The 22,597-nt window shown below is 35.9% G+C and overlaps 2 protein-coding genes across 2 annotated transcripts in view; both read left to right on the forward strand.

Moving 5' to 3' along the window:
* The first annotated feature begins 11,451 nt into the window (after positions 1-11,451).
* Positions 11,452-12,075, forward strand: LOC145685070 (uncharacterized). The gene has a single exon (XM_081757414.1). The coding sequence runs from the start codon at positions 11,452-11,454 to the stop codon at positions 12,073-12,075; it is 624 nt and encodes a 207-aa protein (XP_081613540.1).
* Positions 12,076-19,413: 7,338 nt separating this feature from the next.
* The window catches only part of LOC145685908 (uncharacterized), a 36,504-nt gene continuing 33,320 nt past the window's right edge, over positions 19,414-22,597 (forward strand). The window contains exon 1 of the mRNA XM_081758664.1: positions 19,414-19,642. The gene's annotated coding sequence lies outside the window, so the exon portion shown is untranslated. The remainder of the gene's footprint in view (positions 19,643-22,597) is intronic.

Raw genomic sequence — 22,597 nt, forward strand, 5'->3', positions numbered from 1 at the left:
AATTTCGACGGTTACTCATGTTTAAAGTTTAGCTAAGACAAAGCTACCTAATCAAATACATTTGATATCGCGATGTCACAATTTGATTTTTCCTCACATAAAAAAGATAAAAACAATAGTAATAAAAACCCTTACTCGTACTGGGCTCCTAACTAACTAACAACCTAATTCTTACAGACTAGTTGCTCTGACCAACTGAGTTTCGATTTCTTACGCGAAAGAAGTCTGTTATATTAAGAGGCATGCTTTTCATTATCAAAACTGTTCGAAGTAATACGAACATAGCTTAAGAACAGAGACGGAACTGAATTACCACTCGATTGACCTTGAGGGCAAATCACTAAAGCGTAGCTGTAAACGTAAGTTCAGCATGCATTTCTCTGGAGTTGTGTTCAGTATTCCTATCTGCCAGTCATGCTTGTTCGTAGGAGTAATATGTTACAAACCTAACCTTTCGATAGAGCACAATGACAGAGAATCAAAATTAATGAATTCTTGCCCTTGTGAACTTGGGATACCACCATGTGCAATAAAACTGTCGCGTCTTCTGAAGTGATATTTTATCGAAAATAACTCGTTTTCCTTTATATATCCGAAGTTTTTGAGGGTTTCAAAATGAGGAAACGTTACTGACAAACAAGGACGCATTTAGTGGTGTGTCCAGGTGGTCCGGACTCCCCTCTGAAATCCCAACTTCTCTGTAAATTTAGCCTAAATTTAAGGATTATCTTTTAAATTTTATTATAATTTATCCTAATATTGAAGTCGGACTTCTCCCGAAATAAATTACTGCATACGTGCCTGCTGACAATTTTCAATATATTCCTTAAATAAGTAAAATAACTAAATTAGGAGCAAAAAGCTTCAACACGGGCTAACGTTTGTCCACTGCCAATATTGTTAGAAGGGATATTAATAGCAAAAACTGCTAGGCAATGCTGAACCTTGGAACTTCACTCCGAACAGCAAGCTTATTATTGAGAACTACATATGAAACATTTTATCAAAACTTATCTAGCTTTTACCTGGCATGAAATTATTATATACACCAAAATTCACTCTCCTAAAATGTGTATCTAAACATTGCTCTACGTATCTACGAGGCAATGAAAATTATTTATCGAAATATGTGAGCAGGGAATTCTAACAGCCAGCCATTTTATTTAAATCGTAGTAAACCCTGTAACCGGGCGTTAACGTGAAGACAAAGCTTGGTCCATTGGTAAAGTGTTGGAAGAATATAAACTCAATGTTCGTAGGTTCGAATCTATCCACTCACCATAACATTTTGTTCTTATGTGTAACGATGAAATAAGAAAGAAAAAATGTATAACCGTTAAGACAAAACTTCAACCAAGTCTGAAGAGAACAATACTAAAATAGTAATACAATGACGTCAACCAAAAATTATTTCATGTAGCGTTTGGAAGAAATTACAGCTGTTAACAATTGCAGAAATAAAAACAGGCTGTAATGCAGTCTAGACTTCTGAATGCATTTACTTCCTGAAAACTTCCATCTCGTCATTGGTATGCCGTTAATCATTGTAAAACCTTTCAATTGGAAGTGAAATGACACAAACTAAAACAGTTTTAAATCAATAAATGTCTATGTGTAAAAGTAGGTGTCTTTTATCTGTAGTTCTGAGTTCCTTTTACTTTGAAGTGACAAATGAGAGAAGAAAGTATGGTGTTCGAAAAAAAATCAAATTTGAGATTTCAACGAATTTACACGTATTATAGCCCCTAACACCGAAAAAGTTATTTTTCGATACGTGTCCATCAATTCGTCCGTCCGTTCGCTACACTTTTCTGTGCACTCGCCTAGAAGCCATACCGTTCAACTTATCTGCACCAAATTTTAGTTTAAGATTTTCATAGTATTTCCTATAGTTTTTTTTTATTTCCCTCCTACTCCCAAAACAAGGGTAGTATCCTGTACGATGAAAATAAAAAAAAGATATTTTCTCATAACTGGCTCTAACGATCTTGTTTTCTTTCTTTTTTTATAAATCAATATTTAATTAGCAACCCTATTTTGTGGTATAAGGCATTTATCTGAGAAAAATCTACAAGGGGTAGTTTATACTAAGGGGGTGAGTTTTTTCTCAGTGATTTTCTCAAAATGGACTCAAGTGTTTTCGTTCATATTTCATAAATAAAGATTTCATTAATAACTTATCAATATGGCATAACTCGTTTGTCCTAAAAAAATATGCGAGGGGTAGTTTACTCTTGTGGATGTTTTTCCTCCACGGTTTTCTCAAAAATGAGTCAAGCAATTTTGTTCGTACTCAGAAATAAATATTTCATTAAAAACCTAGTAATATGGAATAACTCGCTTACCCTGAAAGAATCCTCAAGAGATAGTTTATTCGGGGAGTTATTTTTCCCTCACGATTTTCTCAAAAATTACTCAGACAATTTTATTGATAATTCATAAATGAGTATTTCATTAATAACCCTATATTTTAGTATAAGTCATTTCTATGAAAAATAATTACAACGGATAGTTTATTTTTGGGTTCAAGGTTTTTTCCCCGACAATTTTCTCGAACGACAGGCGATTTTGTTCAAATTTCGCAAATAAATATTTCATTAATAACCAAAAGTATATCTTAACTCATTGTTCGAAACAATTCACAAGAGGTAGGTTACTCCTGGCGTGTTCTTTTTGAACGACTTTCCCAAAGTGACTCATTTGATTTTTTTCATATTTCATAAACAATGATTGCATTAATTGGTCTATTATATGTCTAATGAAAATGTGCTCAAAGTGTGAGTTAGTTTTGTAGTATGGATTTTCTTCAATCGAAGTTTTTTATTCGATAATCTGACATTCGATGTATTTGAATAATACGATAATTTTATTCGTATTATCCAAATACACACTTCAGTAACAACTGCGGCCTAACACAGTTAAGAAATTGAATTGAAAAAGTTTAGTGCGGTGGCCCTGTAATTGAATATTTTTTGAGAAACTCCCTAGCTTTTTGTGGTAAACTCAGGCTTTTCTTTTTCGAGCGACAAAAGAGAGAAGAAAATATAGTGATTGTGAAAATAATATCAAATTCAGATTTCAACGGATTTACATGTTTCATGGCGTCTACATACCGAAAATGTGACTTTTCGACATCCGTCCTTCCGGTCCGTCCGTTCGGCACACTTTTATATGCACTCGCCTAGAGGCCATACCGTTCAACTTATCTACACCAAATTTTAAACTTAGGGTTTACTTAGTATTCTTACAGGAGCTTTTCCATTTTTTCCTACCGCCTAAAATAAGTGTGGTTTACAAACAGCCGAAAATCGAAAAACGCTATTTTCTCAAAAATGGTTTTAACAATTTTGTTTATTTTTCATTAATCAATATTTAATTAACAACCCTATATTGCAGTATCAGATATTTCTCTTAGAAAAATTTACGAGGGGTAGTTTATTCTTGGAGGTGACTTTTTCTCGACGATTTTCTCAGAAAAGACCCTAGCGAATTTTGTACACACTTCATAAATAAATATTTGACCTTACAACATGGTATAAGTCAATTGACCTGAAAAATATATGAGTAGTAGTTTATTCTTGGACTTGAATTTATTCCCAGTGAGTTTCTCAAACACGACCAGTTGGCAACCCTGTATCTCGACAACGAAGCTGAATTCGAAAACTGCAAGAGGACCATTTGTCTCGTTTTGATGTCACGAATCACCTCCCGAAGTTTGTGGACATCTTTCAGGTTCACCCTTAATGAAGCTTCTTTTCGAAAAGTTAACTATTAACTTTAGGCATTGTTTATCTTTTTTTAAATCACAAATGTCGTTATTAATTTTAAGGCAGAGAACTACTTCTGAGAGAATAGATCTTGAAAAATAATTTTAAAACTTAGACTTTTGTTTTCGAGACATTCCAGACAAGACGAGACATTTTACAAGCTATCTCGTGTCCAAAACATTTGCCTCGTATTATCTTGGATGTCACAAAGCGCGTCTTGTCTCTTTCTCGAGACATGTCTTATCTCGTGCGCATTCGTTAACACTTGGGAAGGATTATCTTTCTACTCAAAGCATTGTTTTTATAATGGTTGCATATTTATGATAATTGCTGTCCACATAAATTACAGTCCTTTCAGTTGAATTAATTATTATTATTATTATTATTGAAATTGCAATATCTAGTTTAACGTTGGACGATTATGCACCTACGCTAAGGGAGAATGATGATGAATGAAATGGTGAAATGAAGAAAGTGGGAGGAAAATGAAAAATCTCAAGAAAACACATACCCATGCACACGGTATTTGTCCACCTCAAATTTCACTTGGCACGAAGTGGAATCGAGCCACGGACCCCCTGCACCAAAGGTCCCTGCAATGCTTTATTATTATTATTATTATTATTATTATTATTATTATTATTATTAATAATAATAATAATAATAATAATAATTGAAGCGAGCTTAACGAGTTTCAACCGTACGACTCAACCAACGTTTGGGTGCCTGTTCGTTCGTCTGCTCCTCTCATAAAAGACATTTCATTTTAATGAAACTAGTAAGTGCCTTCTTTTAGCTCTGCGAAGTAACTATTGCTTGGAATATGAATCTGCAAAACATAAGAGGTAAAATTAACCAAATGGTGCAAGTTTCCACTTATATATACAAAACAATTTTGCAATATCAACTACGTGAATCTTGTCCCATAAAGAAGCCGAAACCCCTACACCGAAGAGCCCTCCGAGATTTGATCATTGTCCACACGGACTGAAATTGTCATTTGAAGCCAAGACTTTAATATGAAGCCAATAATTTCTTTAAAATAGACGGAAAATTCGGAAGTTATAAGCATTTTCATATTTTTGCCTTTTCCCATAAGGGAGCCGTAGCCCCCTATACTGAAGACCCCCCGGAGATTTGATCATTGTCCACTCGGACTGAATTTGTCATTTGGAACCAACACTTTAATACGAAGCAAAATATTTCTTTAAAATAGACGAAAAATTGGAAAGTTATAAACATGTTAATAATTTTGCCTTTTCTCATAAGGGGGCCGTATTAGCCTACACTGAAGAGCCCCACGAGATTTGATCATTGACCACTTGGACTGAAATTCTCATTTGAAACCAAAACTTTAATATGAATCCAAAAATTAAACTTTTACATCAATTTAAACTGACTGGGTTCCGGTTCCCCCCACTATTGTTTAGTTTAGTTAAGTGGTAATTTGTGACAGCTTCACATCATCAAAAGAATGTTTCACTTCTCCTCCCCTCCCCCAGGAGTTCGTGCTGGATCCACCACTGGAATCAATAGACACTCTTCCTATTCTTTTTGTCACCCTTGATTGTGTAGGGGCTCCCTCGTACAAATAAAGAAGCGGTAATATTACAATCAAGGGGCGCTATATATTAGGTATTTTTTTAGTTACCTACCCCTAACCGCACAGGGCCATCTTTCGTAGAATAAAAAATATTACGTGATATTCCAATCATGAAAGGGAAGAGGATGCTGTAAATATATTCATTTTGTCTGTCCTGCTTATCAAAAATTACTTTCTGTTGGAAGGCTACTGAAATGAGAGGGGCAAAATAAAAAGTCGTACCCCCTCCTACATGGTTGCTCTAATAAGTACTAAAGGAAGCATTTTAAACTAAGATATTTAAGATTTAAACTAGGAAACTAAGATATCCTACATTATGTAAGGATGGCATATTCAGGATTATTATTATTATTATTATTATTATTATTATTATTATTATTATTATTATTATTATTATTATTATTATTATTATTATTATTATTATTTGAATGTTTTTGGAGCACTGAAATTTTGTGAGACGAACAATGATATGTAGAGGTTTAAGATGGGTGGTCATAGAGGAGGAAAAACCAGGATTTTTCTCTCTCTGACTCTCTAACGTAAAGATTATGTGCTGAAGGTAAGAAGCATCATCATTCTACAATAGGTTGCTTTTACGTAGAATATCAATTACTTGAGTTCTCCTCCTTCGGTCTACTTACCTTATGTAGTAAATTCAAAACAATTTCAATTCAATACAAATACATTGTGAAACTTTTCCGTAATTAAACATCTAGGGAAAATTAAACATTTAATAGGGAAATCTGTTATCAAAATATTCAAACACGTAGATAGAAGACTATCTAGTGAGAAATATTGTGAAACTTTATAAAATTCTCCAAATTAGAATTAACATTTACTGGCAAACATTCGTTATGCGCCAGCGAGCATATGGTGAGCAGTGAGCACAGGGGAAATAATTACGAAACTGTTTGCAAACAAAATTAGGGACGCTAATACAAGTGCGACAACAGCATTTTTTCTTTTTTTGGTATCGTCATGAGTTTTACACATACGTTACAATTTGATTCTTTCACAAATAAAAAAATAAAAAAATAACCGTAGTGTAGTGATAAAAACGATAACGGCACTTCCACGGTATCGAACCCGCTACCTTCAGCATACAGACTCGTTGCTTTAACTAACTGAGCTATTTGTTTTCTTACGTGAACTGAGCCTGTTCCGGTAAAGACGATATTTCATTACGATCGTCCTACCAATTCGTCCTTTTCCATAGATAATTTCCACTATTTGGTCTATCTTTATGTTAATACTTAGCATATATTCATATATTTGGAGTTTGCAGATAATGCATATAATAAGACATACTAGAAATATTCGTTAAAAGTTTAGTTTGTAGATTTAATCCACATTTCTCTCAATGACATAGATGTCGCTGCTTCGTGTTGAAATGCAGAATTCCCTCGTGTTCTTGAAAATTTCCCACTTTAGCAGAGTTGGTAATTCTCGAGATTTCTGTCGATTTAATGTTTTTTGCTTCTAATTTCTTTATTTTAAGCTAATATCTAACACAAATATTAAAAACGGGTTTGTTATTAACCTGTCCTGCTGGGGAAACCTTCCGAAATTTCGAACATATAAAGAAAGCGGAGATATTTTCAAAAAACTTCAAAATAAAGAGACGCGTCATTTATTTTGCTCATGGTAGTACCTCACGTGAATTTCAAAAATTGCGCCGTATAGAGTGGATGGACGCCATTTTGAAAAAGTTTGCCGCCATTTTGAAACTGTACATTGGATCACTTGATTGTTAGATACACTAAATTTTATACGTCTTTTGCTTCTATTCTCAAAATTTCAAGTCAAAATACTGAAAATTACGACCTGGAGTGTAGATGGCCGCCATTTTAAAAATCGGCCGCCATTTTGAAAGTTGACATTGCTTCACTTTAATGGTACGCACAGTAAATTGTATATGTCTCATGCTTCTATTCATAAAATTTCAAGTCGAAAACCCGAAAACCGCCCTATAGCGTGGATGGCCACCATTTTGAAAATCTGGCCGCCATTTTGAAATTTTACTTCTGTTCTATTCTATAAAGCAAATTTCGAGCGTCTCAGGGTTCTTACCTCAAAATTTCATGATATTTTGTAATATTTTCCTTGCTTTTTTTGCTAAATACACAGTGGTATTGAAATAAGACACTGTGTCTTGGATACTCCATGATTCAGGGACAAGGGTTAATATTTGGACTTTCTCATCAACACTGCTGGCAGAAAACTTTGCGCAAAGTCTCTCCATCAGACTTTCACAATCCTTGCATTTTTTGTCTTCATCCACCTCATTCTTACAGGACTGGGGCCCTTCAGTACCAAAAGCGTTTGCTGCTAACCCTGTGAAACTGGCAGCAAGACGACTAGCCTTATGTGTTAAGTATGTGTCTCTTCTGTCCACTTTTCTTTAGGTAGCTTTCAGTGGTGAACAGTTAAGTAATTCATACGCTTTATTAAGTTTTTCTGAGACAGATTCATCTGGTTCGTAAGCGTCATCAGAATCAAAGTTGATTTCACTGTCCGATTTGCTGCTGTTTGCTATCACTGCTTTCCTGCAAGATGTACACAATTTCGTGCCAGGAATTAGTTCAATATCTGTAAATCTTCTGGAAAATGCCAGCGAAACCGATTTTAAACTTTTCACTACTTTTTTCTTATGCTTTTGAAAAGGATCAATGTATGTTCTCTGCCTGTCTTCATAAAGAGATAAATACTGCTTTAAATGGAAATCACAAATAAATTTCAAGTCAGAACATTTGGCTCTAAGTCTGATAAGTTCCACATCACTTGCTTTCATATCACACACGGAAGTTACTTTCCTGTCTGGAACTTCCTCACATTCCTCATACTGCCTGCAAACCGAACACTGGTCACCTGGTTCCATTTGTAACATTGTTAGAATAACTTCAAAATACCAAATAACAGTCACTCAGTAACATTATATATATATATATATATATATATATATATATATATATATATATATATATAAACTAATTGCCGAACGTCAGTGAGGCTTCTACTTGGACTCGATCTGCGTTTGGATTTTCCTGTGTCTGTCTGTACCACGCTACAGGGCGCAATTTTCGGTATTTTGATACGAAATTTTTAGGATAGGATTACGAGATACCCTAAACTTGCTGTCTAGATTTTGGCGGTGATCAAAAGTAAAATTTCAAAATGGCAGCCATCCACTCTTTACGGCGCAATTTCCAGTCTTTTAACACGAAATTTTGAGGTAAGAACCGTGAGACGCTCGAAATTTGCTTTATAGAATAGAACAGAAGTAAAATTTCAAAATGGCGGCCAGATTTTCAAAATGGTGGCCATCCACGCTATAGGGCGGTTTTCGGGTTTTCGACTTGAAATTTTATGAATAGAAGCATGAGACATATACAATTTACTGTGCATACCATTAAAGTGAAGCAATGTCAACTTTCAAAATGGCGGCCGATTTTTAGAATGGCGGCCATCTACACTCCAGGTCGTAATTTTCAGTATTTTGACTTGAAATTTTGAGAATAGAAGCAAAAGACGTATAAAATTTAGTGTATCTAACAATCAAGTGATCCAATGTACAGTTTCAAAATGGCGGCAAACTTTTTCAAAATGGCGTCCATCCACTCTATACGGCGCAATTTTTGAAATTCACGTGAGGTACCTGGTCATTAGACCCACTAGTAATAGTAACGTGGGTATGTGTGATGGGGAATGAGTGAGCGAGAATGTCATTGCAATTGACTTCCTTCAATATTTATGATATCCTTCCGTATTCATAAAATAATGTTTCAATATATTAATTTTTGCACGTTACGCGTTCATCTCAACCAAGCCAAATGTAACCCATGTAGTAAACATTCCAACAAAATGCAACATTTCTATAGTTAATAATATGTTAATGTTAAATGTTAATAACGTGCCATAAGTCGTGTCCCTGCATTATAATTTCTTACTGACAAACCACAAAAAACACCCTTTTCATTTTTGCACTATTGAACATACATATTTAGGTGAATCTGAGGTAAAAATATGGAGGTTGTGTTTTCAGTGATTTAGCAGATATGATTTTTTACAAAAATAACATAAAAATCATACAAATTGTGTTTCAGAGTTTGTATCTCTCTTCTATGAACCACTTTTTCTGATTCAACAGTAGTTCTGAATAGTAGAGACTATTAGCTTTAATTTGACACCAGAAACACTTCAATTGGCCGAAAAATAAGGGAGTTACAGAATTTTTAAAATTACGTGTCGATTTTTCCGCGGCAGAAGTCTCGGAAAATGCCAGATTTTCATTTATTTTTCCTGAGGTCCGTTTAAGAGATAAAGATCTGCAAATATTCCTGTGGTCATTTCTCATAGGTATCTACCCACAGACAAAATATGAAGAAAATCCATGATGTAAGGGCAACCATAAAATCTGATATTGGTTCATTTGACATGGAATGAGCCTTATCGTTATTAATGAGACCAACAATTCAAATTCGTTATTTATTTGTTTATGCATATTTCTGGACATTATCGGCATATATGGACTATATCCTACGTACACCAAGGCGTTACGCGTAACACCGCGCATCAAAAGAGGGTTAAAAATGTCTTCTACATAAATCGTTATTTTCTGTCCCAGAAAATGTAAATCTCTTCTCTATTTTGTACTAATAGTAAACTAAGAAAACTGAAGGCACAAAATAGAGAAGAAATTTACATTTTCTGGGACAGAAAATAAAGATTTATGCGGTCGACATTTTTTTTAACTCTCTCTCGGTGTGCGATGTTACGCATAAACCATGACTCTATTTTTAATGTCATCGCCCTGAAACCAGAAGGTTTCCTTTTAGATGTACGACGCCTTGTCAACTGTATCCGTAGCGACGCCTAATGTCAGAATCTTCAACTCGAACTGGAAATAACTACATGTACGTTATGCTCAGTGGCGTATTTAGGGGAGCTTCCGGGCTTAAGCCCCCCCGAAATCTTACTATAGTAAAGTATATGAAATATCTTGCAGAATGTTCACATTTTCAGGCAAAGACCCCCCCCCGAAACAAAATCGTAAATACGCCACTGGTTATGCTAATAACACGCTACATAAGGGAGGGTACTTTATGTGCACCACGATTTGTTTTTTAAATGTTGGGTTATTTTCTAGAAATTAAAACTATTGAATGAAAGAAAATAAAATTTATATTATTTTTGACACAAAACCTGAGTTATGACATGATACTAAAGAATCATCTATAAAAATTCTTACCCTAATTAAAGTGGAGACCCACCTTAATGTATGTAGGGTTAAGCCCGTCACGTATGAAGACCACACTATCCGGGAAAGGGGCGGAAGAAAAGAGGCGGTCTGGAATCTGTATGTTAGGTAAGTACAAATCCCGGTATTTGCCTGGTGTGATGTGAAGGAGCAAAACCCAGGCTAAATGTCGCTCTGATAGCTGGCGGGAAAAACCTGTTACACCTTTTCCGACTGAGTATCCCCACTGGGTCAAACCCATTAGGATACTCCTCTTTTCCCACATTTTCCTTCGTTCAAATAATAGAGTGGTTCTGGGTAAATTGCACATACTGAAAAAATGCACAGGGCTAGGTTTCTTGGCTGCCTGGCAAGACTGAGCAAGTTGAGTTGTATGTCACGAGAGCACAGAAGGGAAGAATCGTACTGCAAGAAGAAACGCAGTTTTCGTAGATAAATAATCCTTTGAGTGTATAAAATTTATTTTCATATGGTTTGATATAACTTTGAGATACTATGGATATAGTTACAGACAACAATCTATTGCTATTAGAACAGGATTCCAAGGTGGAATGGAAGCATGAGGTATTCGTGCTTGCCCGTACTCAGCATAATGGTCGCCGAGTTTTTCTGTAATTAAGGGTTGCCAGTGGTAGTAAAATTTACACTTTGGGGGTAAATGCGCATATATATCTAAAGATAAAATGCACATATGTGCAAATTACCCCAAACGTTAACGTTTCATTTTGTATGATGTGATAAAAGCGTAACAATTTTGTAGGGGGGGGGGGAATTCAACTGTATAGCTGCACGATTGTAACTGTAAGTGCACGTCGTGATCAGTGATGATTTCAGAGGGTTTCCTGAAAGCGTTCAACAGAGACGTTACGTATAGACCAAAATTAGGAAGACCCATAGTACTTGGTTCAGCGGAGAAGTACTTGGTTCAGCGGAGAACTGTAATACATTTATTGCAGTTGGAATCAAAGGGTTTTCCACTAACTATGGCTGACACTCGAAAAATCGCATATCAATATGCAGAGAAGAATGGACTGAAACACCCATTTTGTTCGCGCACTGAAACTGCAGGATATGATTGGTTGTATGGGTTGCTGCAACGGAACAATGTTGTTAGTGTTCGAAAGGCTCAACCCCTCTCTTACGCACGTTCAGCTTCTTTGAATAAAGCTGAATGTGACAAGTTTTTCAAACTCCTCGATGAACAAATGGAAAACCCTGGAGGTAATCGTTTGCCTCCATCACATATTTTCAACTGTGACGAGACGGGTTTGCAAATGATATTTAAACCGGGAAAAGTGTTGGCGGCTAAAGGCAAAAAATCGGTGCATGCATTAACTACGGGGAAGAAGGGGGAAACAGTTACTGTAATGGGATGTATGAGTGCTTCAGGGGTTTACGTTCCGCCCTTTATCATTTTTAAGGGTGTTAGCATGAGAGAAGAATTTTAGGATGGGCTACTACCAGGCTCTGCAGTTGCTATGACTGATTTAGGATACATGACAGAGATAACATTTATGCTCTGGTTACAACATTTTCAGCATCACAAGTCTCAAGGAAGAGTTCTGCTGTTATTAGATGGTCACACAACACACTACAATAACATTGAAGCAATTCATTTCTGTGAAGATAATCAAATAGCTCTATTGTGCCTTCCAAGCCATACTACACACTGGCTACAACCCCTTGACAAAGCAATATATCGGCCATTAAAGCACTATTGGAATGAACAGTATTCAGCTTTCATTCGGCAGAATAGAGGAAGGAAGATAAGTAAATTTGTTTTTGGATCTCTTTTTGCTGCAGCGTAGGGCAAAGCTGCTACTGTGGGTTCAGCAGTGAATAGTTTCCGCACATGTAAACCCTGATAGCATACCAATTAGTGCGTTCCAGGTGGTTACAATCCCAGGCGACACCGGCAGAACCTTCAACCAGTACTTGCAGACAATCTGAAGGAATACAAGGAACTGCTTCACGAAGTGAACGAATTGCTGCAGCAAAAGTGCATGGTGGTGATAAAAGTAGGGATCAAACTACGTCATTTCAAGATATCATGCCTGTTCCTACCCGTCAAGAGGCTACACGCACTACGTCTACCAGAAGTGCAACATGTCTAACAAACCCCGCAACATATCGAAATTCTCAACAAGAAGAAACGAAAGATTACAAGTCTATCATGTGCCCAAAACAAGAAGTTAAAACGCAATCTGCGTACAAAGGAAACTGTAGGAATTGTTTGCAGCCGAAATGAGTTACTCAAACCTCACACACGTCAGATGATGGCAGATCCCAACAATTTTTGTGCTGCCTGTAACGGATATTACTATGCAAGTGAAGCAACCAACATGGTTGATTGGGTTAAGTGTATGAGTTGTTTCAAGTGGTATCATGAAAAATGCGCAAAAGAAAAAAACGTAAGAAACAATGTATTGTTAACTTGTGACAACTGTTACAATCACTTCCATATATAATTTTTGATGTCCAAACGGGAAAACTAATGTGACTTGTTTCTGAAGTGCAGTACATTAGAACCTTTACTAGGGTATGTAGGCATATATTTACACTATATAATGTATGTTTAATGTACACACAGTGCATATTGTACAGGTGTGTCCATAATTATTGCAGTACTCACAAATATTTTCAATGCAAACATTTAGATATGCTACTTTTTTTTAATGTGTAGGTCCTACGGTGTGTTAATGATTTGCATTAGGTATTAAGAACAATGTTCCATAATTCTGCCTAGATTACTAATTGCTCAAGGCGTAGATATTGTATAGCAATAGTACATTAGTATTGTTAACATTTATTTCTACTCATATTTATATGAATCTATCAATAAAGCAGAGAAGAGTTCCAAACATATTTTTCAATGCAGATGTGCGCAAATTTTCCCTATATGTGCTTTTTACCCCGATATTGGGGCAATAGGCCCGTTTTGGAAGGGTCACTTTTAACTCCATTATTTTCTCTACTAAGCTGAGTTGACAAACATATTTCACATTCGTAGGTAGTAGAAAGATGTAAGTATATTCCCCTAAGTTTTCGGGTTTCTTGGTCTGATAGTTACAATTTTAGAAGGCCCAATGTCAAAAACTGCGCATATTGCCCCAAATTACTCTAATAATAATAATAATAATAATAATAATAATAATAATAATAATAATAATAATAATAATAATAATAATAATAATAATAATAATAACCTTTCAATTGTCGATTTGTTTAAACTTTAACGTCCCTTTTCGACAGCGAAACAATGGGAGAGGTATATTTTGATACATATTAACTCACATCAAGGATTGAGGTTGTCGCTTCAGTACCAAGGGTGAAAGCAATAATCATTTTACTTTTGTGCGTACAGGGTAGTCTACAAGACAAAAATTGAGGGTGTCTCGTCTCGAGAAGGTATCGTGAAAATGTTATATCGTCTCAAAAAGTATATGTGTTTCTACTAAAAAAAAACTGTCTCGTCTCGTATCTAATCACCAAATTATGTATTGTCTTGTCACCAAAATTCTGTCTCACCTCATCTCGTGAGGCCCTATTCTAAGTGGTTGTTGAGTTTTGAAACGTAACTATTTATTTAATTAAGTTTAACGTCCTACGTTTATGCCCGTTAGACTAAGGGAGACGGATGATTAACCCTTTTAAATTTTGGATTTTTAAAAAGGTAAATTATAGACTTTTAGTCAAGGAGCTACAGCATCATCCCTATTTATTCTAAGATCATAGTTCGTATCTCATTCTCTTCAGAATAGAACAATATTTCAAACGGTACCATTCACATTTACCTATCATGTCCATGAGGCGGGAAATTTTGAGCGAAATTGGGATATTTTTCTGATTTTTTAAAAAAAATTTGAACCCTTCTGGACCCCCCTGTTTTCACGCACAGATCTCAAAATCAACTGAAAAATACTACGGGATGTACTAAATATGTGTACAAAATTTCAAGCTTCTATCTTGAATAGTAAGGGCGGGGAAAATATTTACCGATGAGCCCATAATGCCCCAGACTATTCCAAAAGACCCGGATGTAATATAAAAATTTCCTGAGACATCTCTATTTATCCTAGGATCATGGTTCGTATATCATTTTCTTCAGAATAGAACAGATTTTCAAACGGTACCATGCAAATGTCTCCATCATGTATTTGAGGCGGGAAATCCCGAAAAAAGGGATTTTTGTTATTTTTTTTACCTTTTTGCCCCTCTTCCCCCCCTATTTTAACGCAGAGATCTGAAATAAATCTGACAAATACTAAGGGTGTACTGAATGTGTGTGCAAAATTTCAATCTTGCAGGTGCAAAAGTAAGCTCGCCTAAAATGATAAAAATAGGGAAAACAAAAAGTATTTTTTAAAAGTTATGACGTCAACCCCACACACCTGAGGTAAACGCTTTACCACTGAATCACTGTGCCCCCAACTTCTTATTTAATTTATTCATTTGTAAAGAAAAAAACAATTGACATTGAAGTTCGGCCTTTTTTTTTTCAGCCCCGAAACGTGGATCAACAGTTTTAGGGTGGAATCTCTACCACCGTAATGTGTTCAATACCTTTGTACTGGGAATCGAATGTGAGGCCAAATTTAAACTAGAACAATCAATAATCTATAACATCAATAACGGTGGAAATGGAATTAGTCAGAGCTTATTCGCCTACATTTAAAAGTATCTTCTCGATATTCATCTGGTGGAACAAAGGACAAATCTTAAAAAATAAAAAATAAAAAATAAAAAAAACACTGAGTCAGAAATACAGTCCTCTTATTCGAAGTCGGTACATAAGAGTACTGACCAATAACCCACGCCCGAGAAAAACCTTCACTTCTGCAAAAATCTTTCAACTATGGAGAAATATATTTCTATATCCTCTTCCCTTCTATTAAGCCTAATTGATCTCCACATACGGAAAGAACAAGTTTTTTCTTTCTAAGTAATGTTAACATGAACCGTATTTTGCAGATAATCATCCCAACGTCATTTCCGGTTTTCAGGTTCGTTAGACGTCAATAGACGGATCTCCAGCTATGTGGAAACTAGGTGTAGGTGTTACAAGCAGCCGAATACGTAACTCTTTTTTTTAAGTTAGACGCTTGTTTCAAAGGTGATGTGAAAGCCTTGTCTTTTTTTCGCTTTCTCCCAGCGTTATCTTTCATTCGAAAGGAGGAAAGTTTTACATGTTTCGTGTCTTCCAGCGTCTCTGTGATTCTTCCGGATAATATTATGATACCCGTTCCCATGTAACATGTTAGCATAAAATAATAATGTCAAACACAGTCTTATATGGTCTGTTCTGCTCGAGGACATATTTTAGTCCATCACATAGCACAAATAGGAATACCATTATAGCAGGAGTAGGAGAGTCAGTTCTTTCTTCCGTGATCCTCTCGTGATAAATTGGGAAGAAAAATCGCGTGTCACAGAAGAACTAAGTGACCACACGTTCATTACAGAGATTTGACCGCTCCGTTGGTCAAGTGGATATCACGTGCGACATTCATCGATCCATCCATCAATTGCTACGTTTCTGTTTCCATTGAAAGTTGAATTCGAACCACTGTAGCACGTTCAAATTCTCACCCGAAACTAGTGGCGGCTTTAGCGGGTAGGCCGGGTAGGCACGGGGCTACCCAAAAATTTTGGAGAATATACAAACGCTAAAAGATACAATAAAGAGTAAATATATATTCCACTATTTATATTAATGGTAGATAATTATTTAACACATAGCATCAACCACTACTCTAAGTTTTCCACTCTCATTAATCAACCAAATGTGTATATGTATCCATAAACGAGAGAGCGAGCCTACCCAAAATTAAAACCCTAAAGCCGCCCCTGCCCAAAACCCAGCGCAACAAAGGTTCATGTCAATATTTTTCCTCCAACATAAAGTCATTCGGACTTCTTATAAGGTTAAGAAGTCAGGATTTTCGTAGAGCTAAATTCTTGACAGAAGGAGCTCAAAATACAGTGTTTGGAAATGATGATTAAATACTCTAAGCTACAGGATTCAAGCTGATGGAGTTAGCGAACCTTAACAACTTTTTTCCGATTAAAAAAATATTTTAACGTTTTTGAGTCATCCTTAGTACGTTTTTGAGTCATCCTTTGAGCTTGACAGGAGCTTGTAGTTTCACTCTTTCATTTCATATATATAAATGTGTGTGTGTGTGTGTGTGTAAGAGAGAGAGAGAGAGAGAGAGATCATTTACAAGGAATGTTTCAAACCATACTCGTACTGTTCGTACTTTCACATATTTTGACATAATAATGAATTTATACCGTTTCTAGTTATCAGAAAATATCAAGATCAGCTTAAAAATTTAAGATGTTTTCGTGGCGCACTAACTCAAAAGATTAAATAATAATAATACATTTTTAACCAATTTTATTAATGACAGTAAAGCGATCTCGAATTTCTACCTGCTGGTATTTTTTTTTTAAAAAAAGAGAAATATTTAATTATTTTAAATGAAAATTAATTAAAACTTTAATTTACAGGTTTCTGGAAATGGTACCAATTGACTGTTTTAATTTCAACCTTTAAAAAAAAAAATAGCTTGAACCTTGGAAATTTAGAAATTTTTGACTTTCTGAGAAAACCTGCTTAGTTGACAATTATATTTCTTTATATACTACATTATTTTTTTCTGGACTATTGTCAAGTGTTTGTATATTGATGTTTTACAAAATGCTATATTTTTACTAGAGATCTATTCATAGCACTGATAATAATAATAATTATTATTATTATCATAGTAAAATAATAATAATGCTTTTGTAAAATACGGCATCTTTCGGAAATTTGTCGGGCCTAAGATGTCAGTTGGTTGTATAAAGGCTCACAGTGCCCATGGCCTTGCCTTACAAAGGGGAGAGGAACCTGAGGAAGATACTATTACGGTACCGTCGAAGCTTCCTTTTCATACAGGGTCTTTTTCCAGGGCGCTGTTCCCCTTCCCTTCGTTGCCCCTAAGTAATCTTAACAGCCAAGTTACAAACTAGCATATTGATTAAACATTCATGCTAGTCATAATGTAAGAGAACGAGAGCTCATTGCTAGTAACGTTTTTTGCCTCAAAGTCACTAGAAAAAAAAAGAGGGGAATGATGTGCAACTTAACCTTAAATTCACTGCATTCAATCACACGAATAATAGATAGATCTACTTAATTCTTAGCAACTGCTTGATTGTTGATAATGCTGAAATAGTTAAATAATTAACAATTACTAGTATGTATAATAGAAATTAATTTAAAGCAAATTATTATAATGATATATAACCGTAAGTTTTCCATGATTTTAATTAGCATATTTTGGGAATCTTCAGACTCTGGATAGGTGCCAATTGATTTTTATAATATCTCAAGGGCGTATGGACAACATTACAAAGGTGAAGAGATATGAGAAAAATACAGTCAGTATAGAAACATCAAGGATTCCTTTGCAGAAGCCTTGATTTAAGGCACTGTTTCCTTTCTGTTTATTATCCCAAAGAAGACGGCTAATTTAGACCTGTCTATAAAGCAATGTTTAATACTCTTAATAGAAAGAAAACCATGTCCTCCTGGTCATGAGAAAGAGCATCACAAGTGGAATTTCAAACAACCTACTAAATAGAACGCTATTCATTTGGAAGAGTAAGAAGGCTACTATGCCAGTAATAAATTATCAATATCAAAACGGAAGAAAAAATTAGGCAATTAAAATATAATATGCATAACCCCAAGTAGCTATGTAGATTAATATGTAATATGAATTCTGGTGATAATAATAGGCCTAATAATAATAATAATAATAATAATAATAATAATAATAATAATAATAATAATAATAATAATAATAATAATAATAATAATAATAATAATAATAATAATAATAATAATAATAATATGATGATGATGATGAAGAAGAAGAAGAAGAAGAAGAACAACAACAACAACAACAACAACAAGAACAAGAAACTTAAGTAATATGTTTACTTTAGAGATTAGAATCGTAAAAATATTGAGTAGTTTAAAATGAATGGACATAAAATTCTACATATAAAATAAACTCCACAATCTCCAATCGTTGGATTTGAAACCTTGAGTGATAACATTGAATAAAACAACCTACAAACTTCTCATACGTGTTCAGGACCTCAATACAATAAAAATGTTTATCTGCGACTTTGGTCCGAAACGTTTAATTACGGAAATAGAACTAATTAAAGGTAGGAGCACGAGGTCTTAGCCAGGCAAGATTTTGGGACGAGAAGTTTTCGAGGACGATGTTTTCGTGAGGTGTGATATTGGCCCGACGAGATTGTGGTCCGCAAGATTTTGGGCGACGAAGTTCTGGCCCGGCGAGATTTTGGGCCTCGAAGTTTTGAAGGGCGAGGTTTAGGTCCACGATGTTTTTACCCAAACCAATTTAAAGTCTCATAATTATACCGTGTACGCTAAACAAGACGGCTGGTTAATGATTGGTGAATAGGAATGTACAAAGAAACAGGAAAACCCCAAGAAAATACACAGATAAGATGTAGTTCAGCACAAACTTAGTATTCTGAGATCGAACTAGGGACCTCTCGTACATGCTAAATATAATACAGTATAAGAATATAATAACGTATGCCATTAAAGAAGTCACAGGAAGAGAAATCTAAAGATGAGAAACAATCTGAGATTACGTATTTACCCTTTGACCCTTACTCCAACGCCCTCTGTATTTCTCTAACATAAGCAGCAGATATTTATTACTCATCTCTTTGCAGCTTATATTCGCAAACACCAAAAAGGAAGGAACAGGTTTAGTAAAAGTCGTGAGCCTCATTGAGTATTATATCAGAGCAGAACTGATGTAGGAAGGACCCAGCCCCATTTTCTCTATACGTCCAAAGATGAAAGTTGAGTTCGCCCACGTGTCCATAAGAGAACGGGAGAAAATCAAACTAGAACCATCCACAAAGGACCAACACACATAGTAAGAAGATCGATCTCCTCATCACAATAGCCAACTGGTAAGTACGATTTCATTTCTGTTCAATAATGTCTATTTGTTTTAAATTACAGGCTGGGCAACAAAATATTATAAAATTACAACGGAATATTGACAAAATAGGTGACATTAAGTCGTTGCAGTTTAGCCCAGTATGCAGGGCTTCGACAAAGAATAGTAATGTTTCGTGTGGTTGCTGTACACAAGTGATTAAGTTCGGTAGTTGAATTATACATCTTTATTTATTTATTTATTTATTTATTTGGCAACTCAAATAGTTCATTCGATGCAAAACAAATGCAGTGATACCAGAATTCATTATACTGAGAAAAAATGTTAAAATGTATCTCCATGTCAGATTGTTTCTACATATATGTGTACATTTCACAGCACGACACATGTCCAGGCCGATAACCAATTTTACATCAGAAGCTGTTGAGCATGTCTAGCATTTCAGTGCCTGATTCTTGCTTTCAGCTAGCTAACACTATCAATTTTAACACGGTACAAAATGTCTGATTAAACCCCACAAAAAAACATATTGGTATGCAAACGTACTTTGACTTTTTGTCACAGTATAGTGTATTCTGGTAGCACTGTATTTGTTTTTGCATTCAATAAACTATTTGCAAACATCTTGTATAGTAATATGATTTTTGATTAGTTGAAGTTCAGCGTCTCTTTGCAGCACTGAGGCTATATGAGACGTGAACCTACAGTTTAAGTTGGAATCCGAACCAGTGTAATGCGTTCAAATTTAAAATGCTCCTCGTGGCTTTTACACAGCCACCGACCATTTTTGCGGTTTCCCTTCTCGCCCTGGATAAAGTTTTTCTCATTGGATAAAAAGCGGAGTACTCCGGAAGTTTCAAGTTGTTCATGAGATGTTTGGTTTCGGTCAGTTGGATTGTCCTGGTTCTCTCGAACAAGAACCATCTTCTCCGCATCACGTACGATTTGTAACGAAGGTTCTCATAAACCATGTTTTGTCTAGGCACATACCAACGAGCTACCACCGTCCTGACTTCCCAGCATCTTCATCGACGGCAGCTTAGGCAGAACGGACAGATTTCGGCATCCTGATAATGTCCGAACACCGACAAGTCATTTCGTGTGAGAAAAAGTGACCACACTTCCCCTGGCAACCCCCACTTCTCTCTTACGCTTGAAGAGGAAATGAAAAGATCTTTGGATCGGAGTGGCCTGCAACCAAGGAGACAATGACAGCATGCCTCCTCATTTCCTGGGTTAGCTTAGGTTCTTCCATGTTTCCCTGTAAAACAAAGGATTCGTAACAACGACATACAGAATACTGTGTCACATATAATGTTTGTTGTCAAATATCTGCCATACCCAGTATATACTGTATTCAATGTAAGTAATAAAAGATAGGAGGTACGGGTTACCACACTAAACTTTCTTGGTACCACTTCTTCGTCCAACCAGCATATGAACTAGTGTATTCTAATATTTGAGTACCAAAATAAGTAAAGACTTTCGAAGTATGGGTGTAGACAAGATTGGACGGAAACCAAGAAGTGCTAGGAAGCTATATACCGGGTGTAGCAGGTATTTGATATTTGCAATTAAATCAGGTCATGTTGCAATTCTTATTAAAGTCTGATTCATTTCGAGAAAATCGTCCGAATGGAATTTACCGCTAAGAGTAAACTTCCCTTTCGGGGTTTTCCTCGAAAAATGACTTATACCATATGATGGTTCATTAAATACTGATTTATGAAATTTTAAACAAAGTCATTAGATGTGGTTTCGAGAAAAATCGTAGAGCCGATTCTCCTACGGTAGGGAAACAGTTTTAGGTATGAAGTTGTAGATGCGTCTGATGTCACGAATTGGGTCCGGGACCCGAGGCCCCAGAAATGGGATCCCGAAGTTTTGGGCACGGGTCCTTTCTATTTGTCTATACGACGTGGGTTGGAAAGGTTCGGGTCACCTGGGCACAGTAGTGATGTCAAAAATCGGGCCATGGCCCCGAGACTCCAGAAATGGAGTCCTGAAATTTTAGACTCGGGTTCCATCTATTAGCCTCATAAACATAGATTTGCTAGGCGTGGATGGCGGCGTTGGAAAGGTCCTGGTCGCCTTAGCATATTGGTGATGTCAGAAAACGGACCCGGGCCCCGAGGCCTCGGAAATGGGGTCCCGAAGTTTAAATTTTGGTTTAGGTACTTTGAACAGTATGGTCTGTGGTCTCTTGGCACAGTATACTTAAAACGAACGAACAAATGGACATTCAAAAGTAACTTTATCGGCATTGAGAGACTATGATAGTGTCAATTTATTGAAATCTCGATTTCGATTTTTATTTTTTAACGATTACTATATTTTCTTTCGTCTTACCGTCGCTCAAAAGTAAGAATGGAAAAGAAACTGATAGGGACAATATCTAAGAAGGAATTGTGTCGTGATGGATGTGATAGAAATGGTGTGAGGAAAGGCGCTAAGGGGGAACAATTGATCGAGAGTATTAAAACGGACAGTTGTTAAGTGAAGACAAAAGAGTTAGTTGAGAACCAGGCCCGTATTTAAGATTCAAGAAAATTTTGCGCCTCTCTCTCTTTAGGCCCTAGAAATGTTTACATACATTCTAATTATTTCTTCGTATAGGCCCAAAAAGTACAGCCACTCTTACATTTAGCCACTTGCAACGGGGCCAGTGTTTCTTCCAGACATATTTTTGGGGGGCACTGTCCCACGGAGCTCTGAGAGTGCCCCCCGTAGAAAATTAAAATAGTACGTCTATAATATAATAATAAATAGAACAGTACTAGCAGTGCACCCCGGAATACTAAGTGTGGCCCCCTGGAACATTGTTTCTGAAAGAAACACTAAACGGGGTGGGACGAATACAACAAAATGCACATATTATGCTAGCAGAAAATAAGCTACAACTCCAGCTCTTTCTAGCGCTAGTAGCGTCGTAATCAGAAAACTCAGTCCCACTAAGGTACCAACA

The sequence above is a fragment of the Thermobia domestica genome, chromosome 5 (assembly GCF_964235325.1).
Source record: "Thermobia domestica chromosome 5, izTheDome1.hap1.1, whole genome shotgun sequence".
Lineage (NCBI taxonomy): Eukaryota > Metazoa > Arthropoda > Insecta > Zygentoma > Lepismatidae > Thermobia > Thermobia domestica.

Coding starts and splice junctions, on each gene's coding strand:
- LOC145685070 (XM_081757414.1), top strand. CDS start 11,452: ATGATTTCAGAGGGTTTCCTGAAAGCGTTCAACAGAGACGTTACGTAT.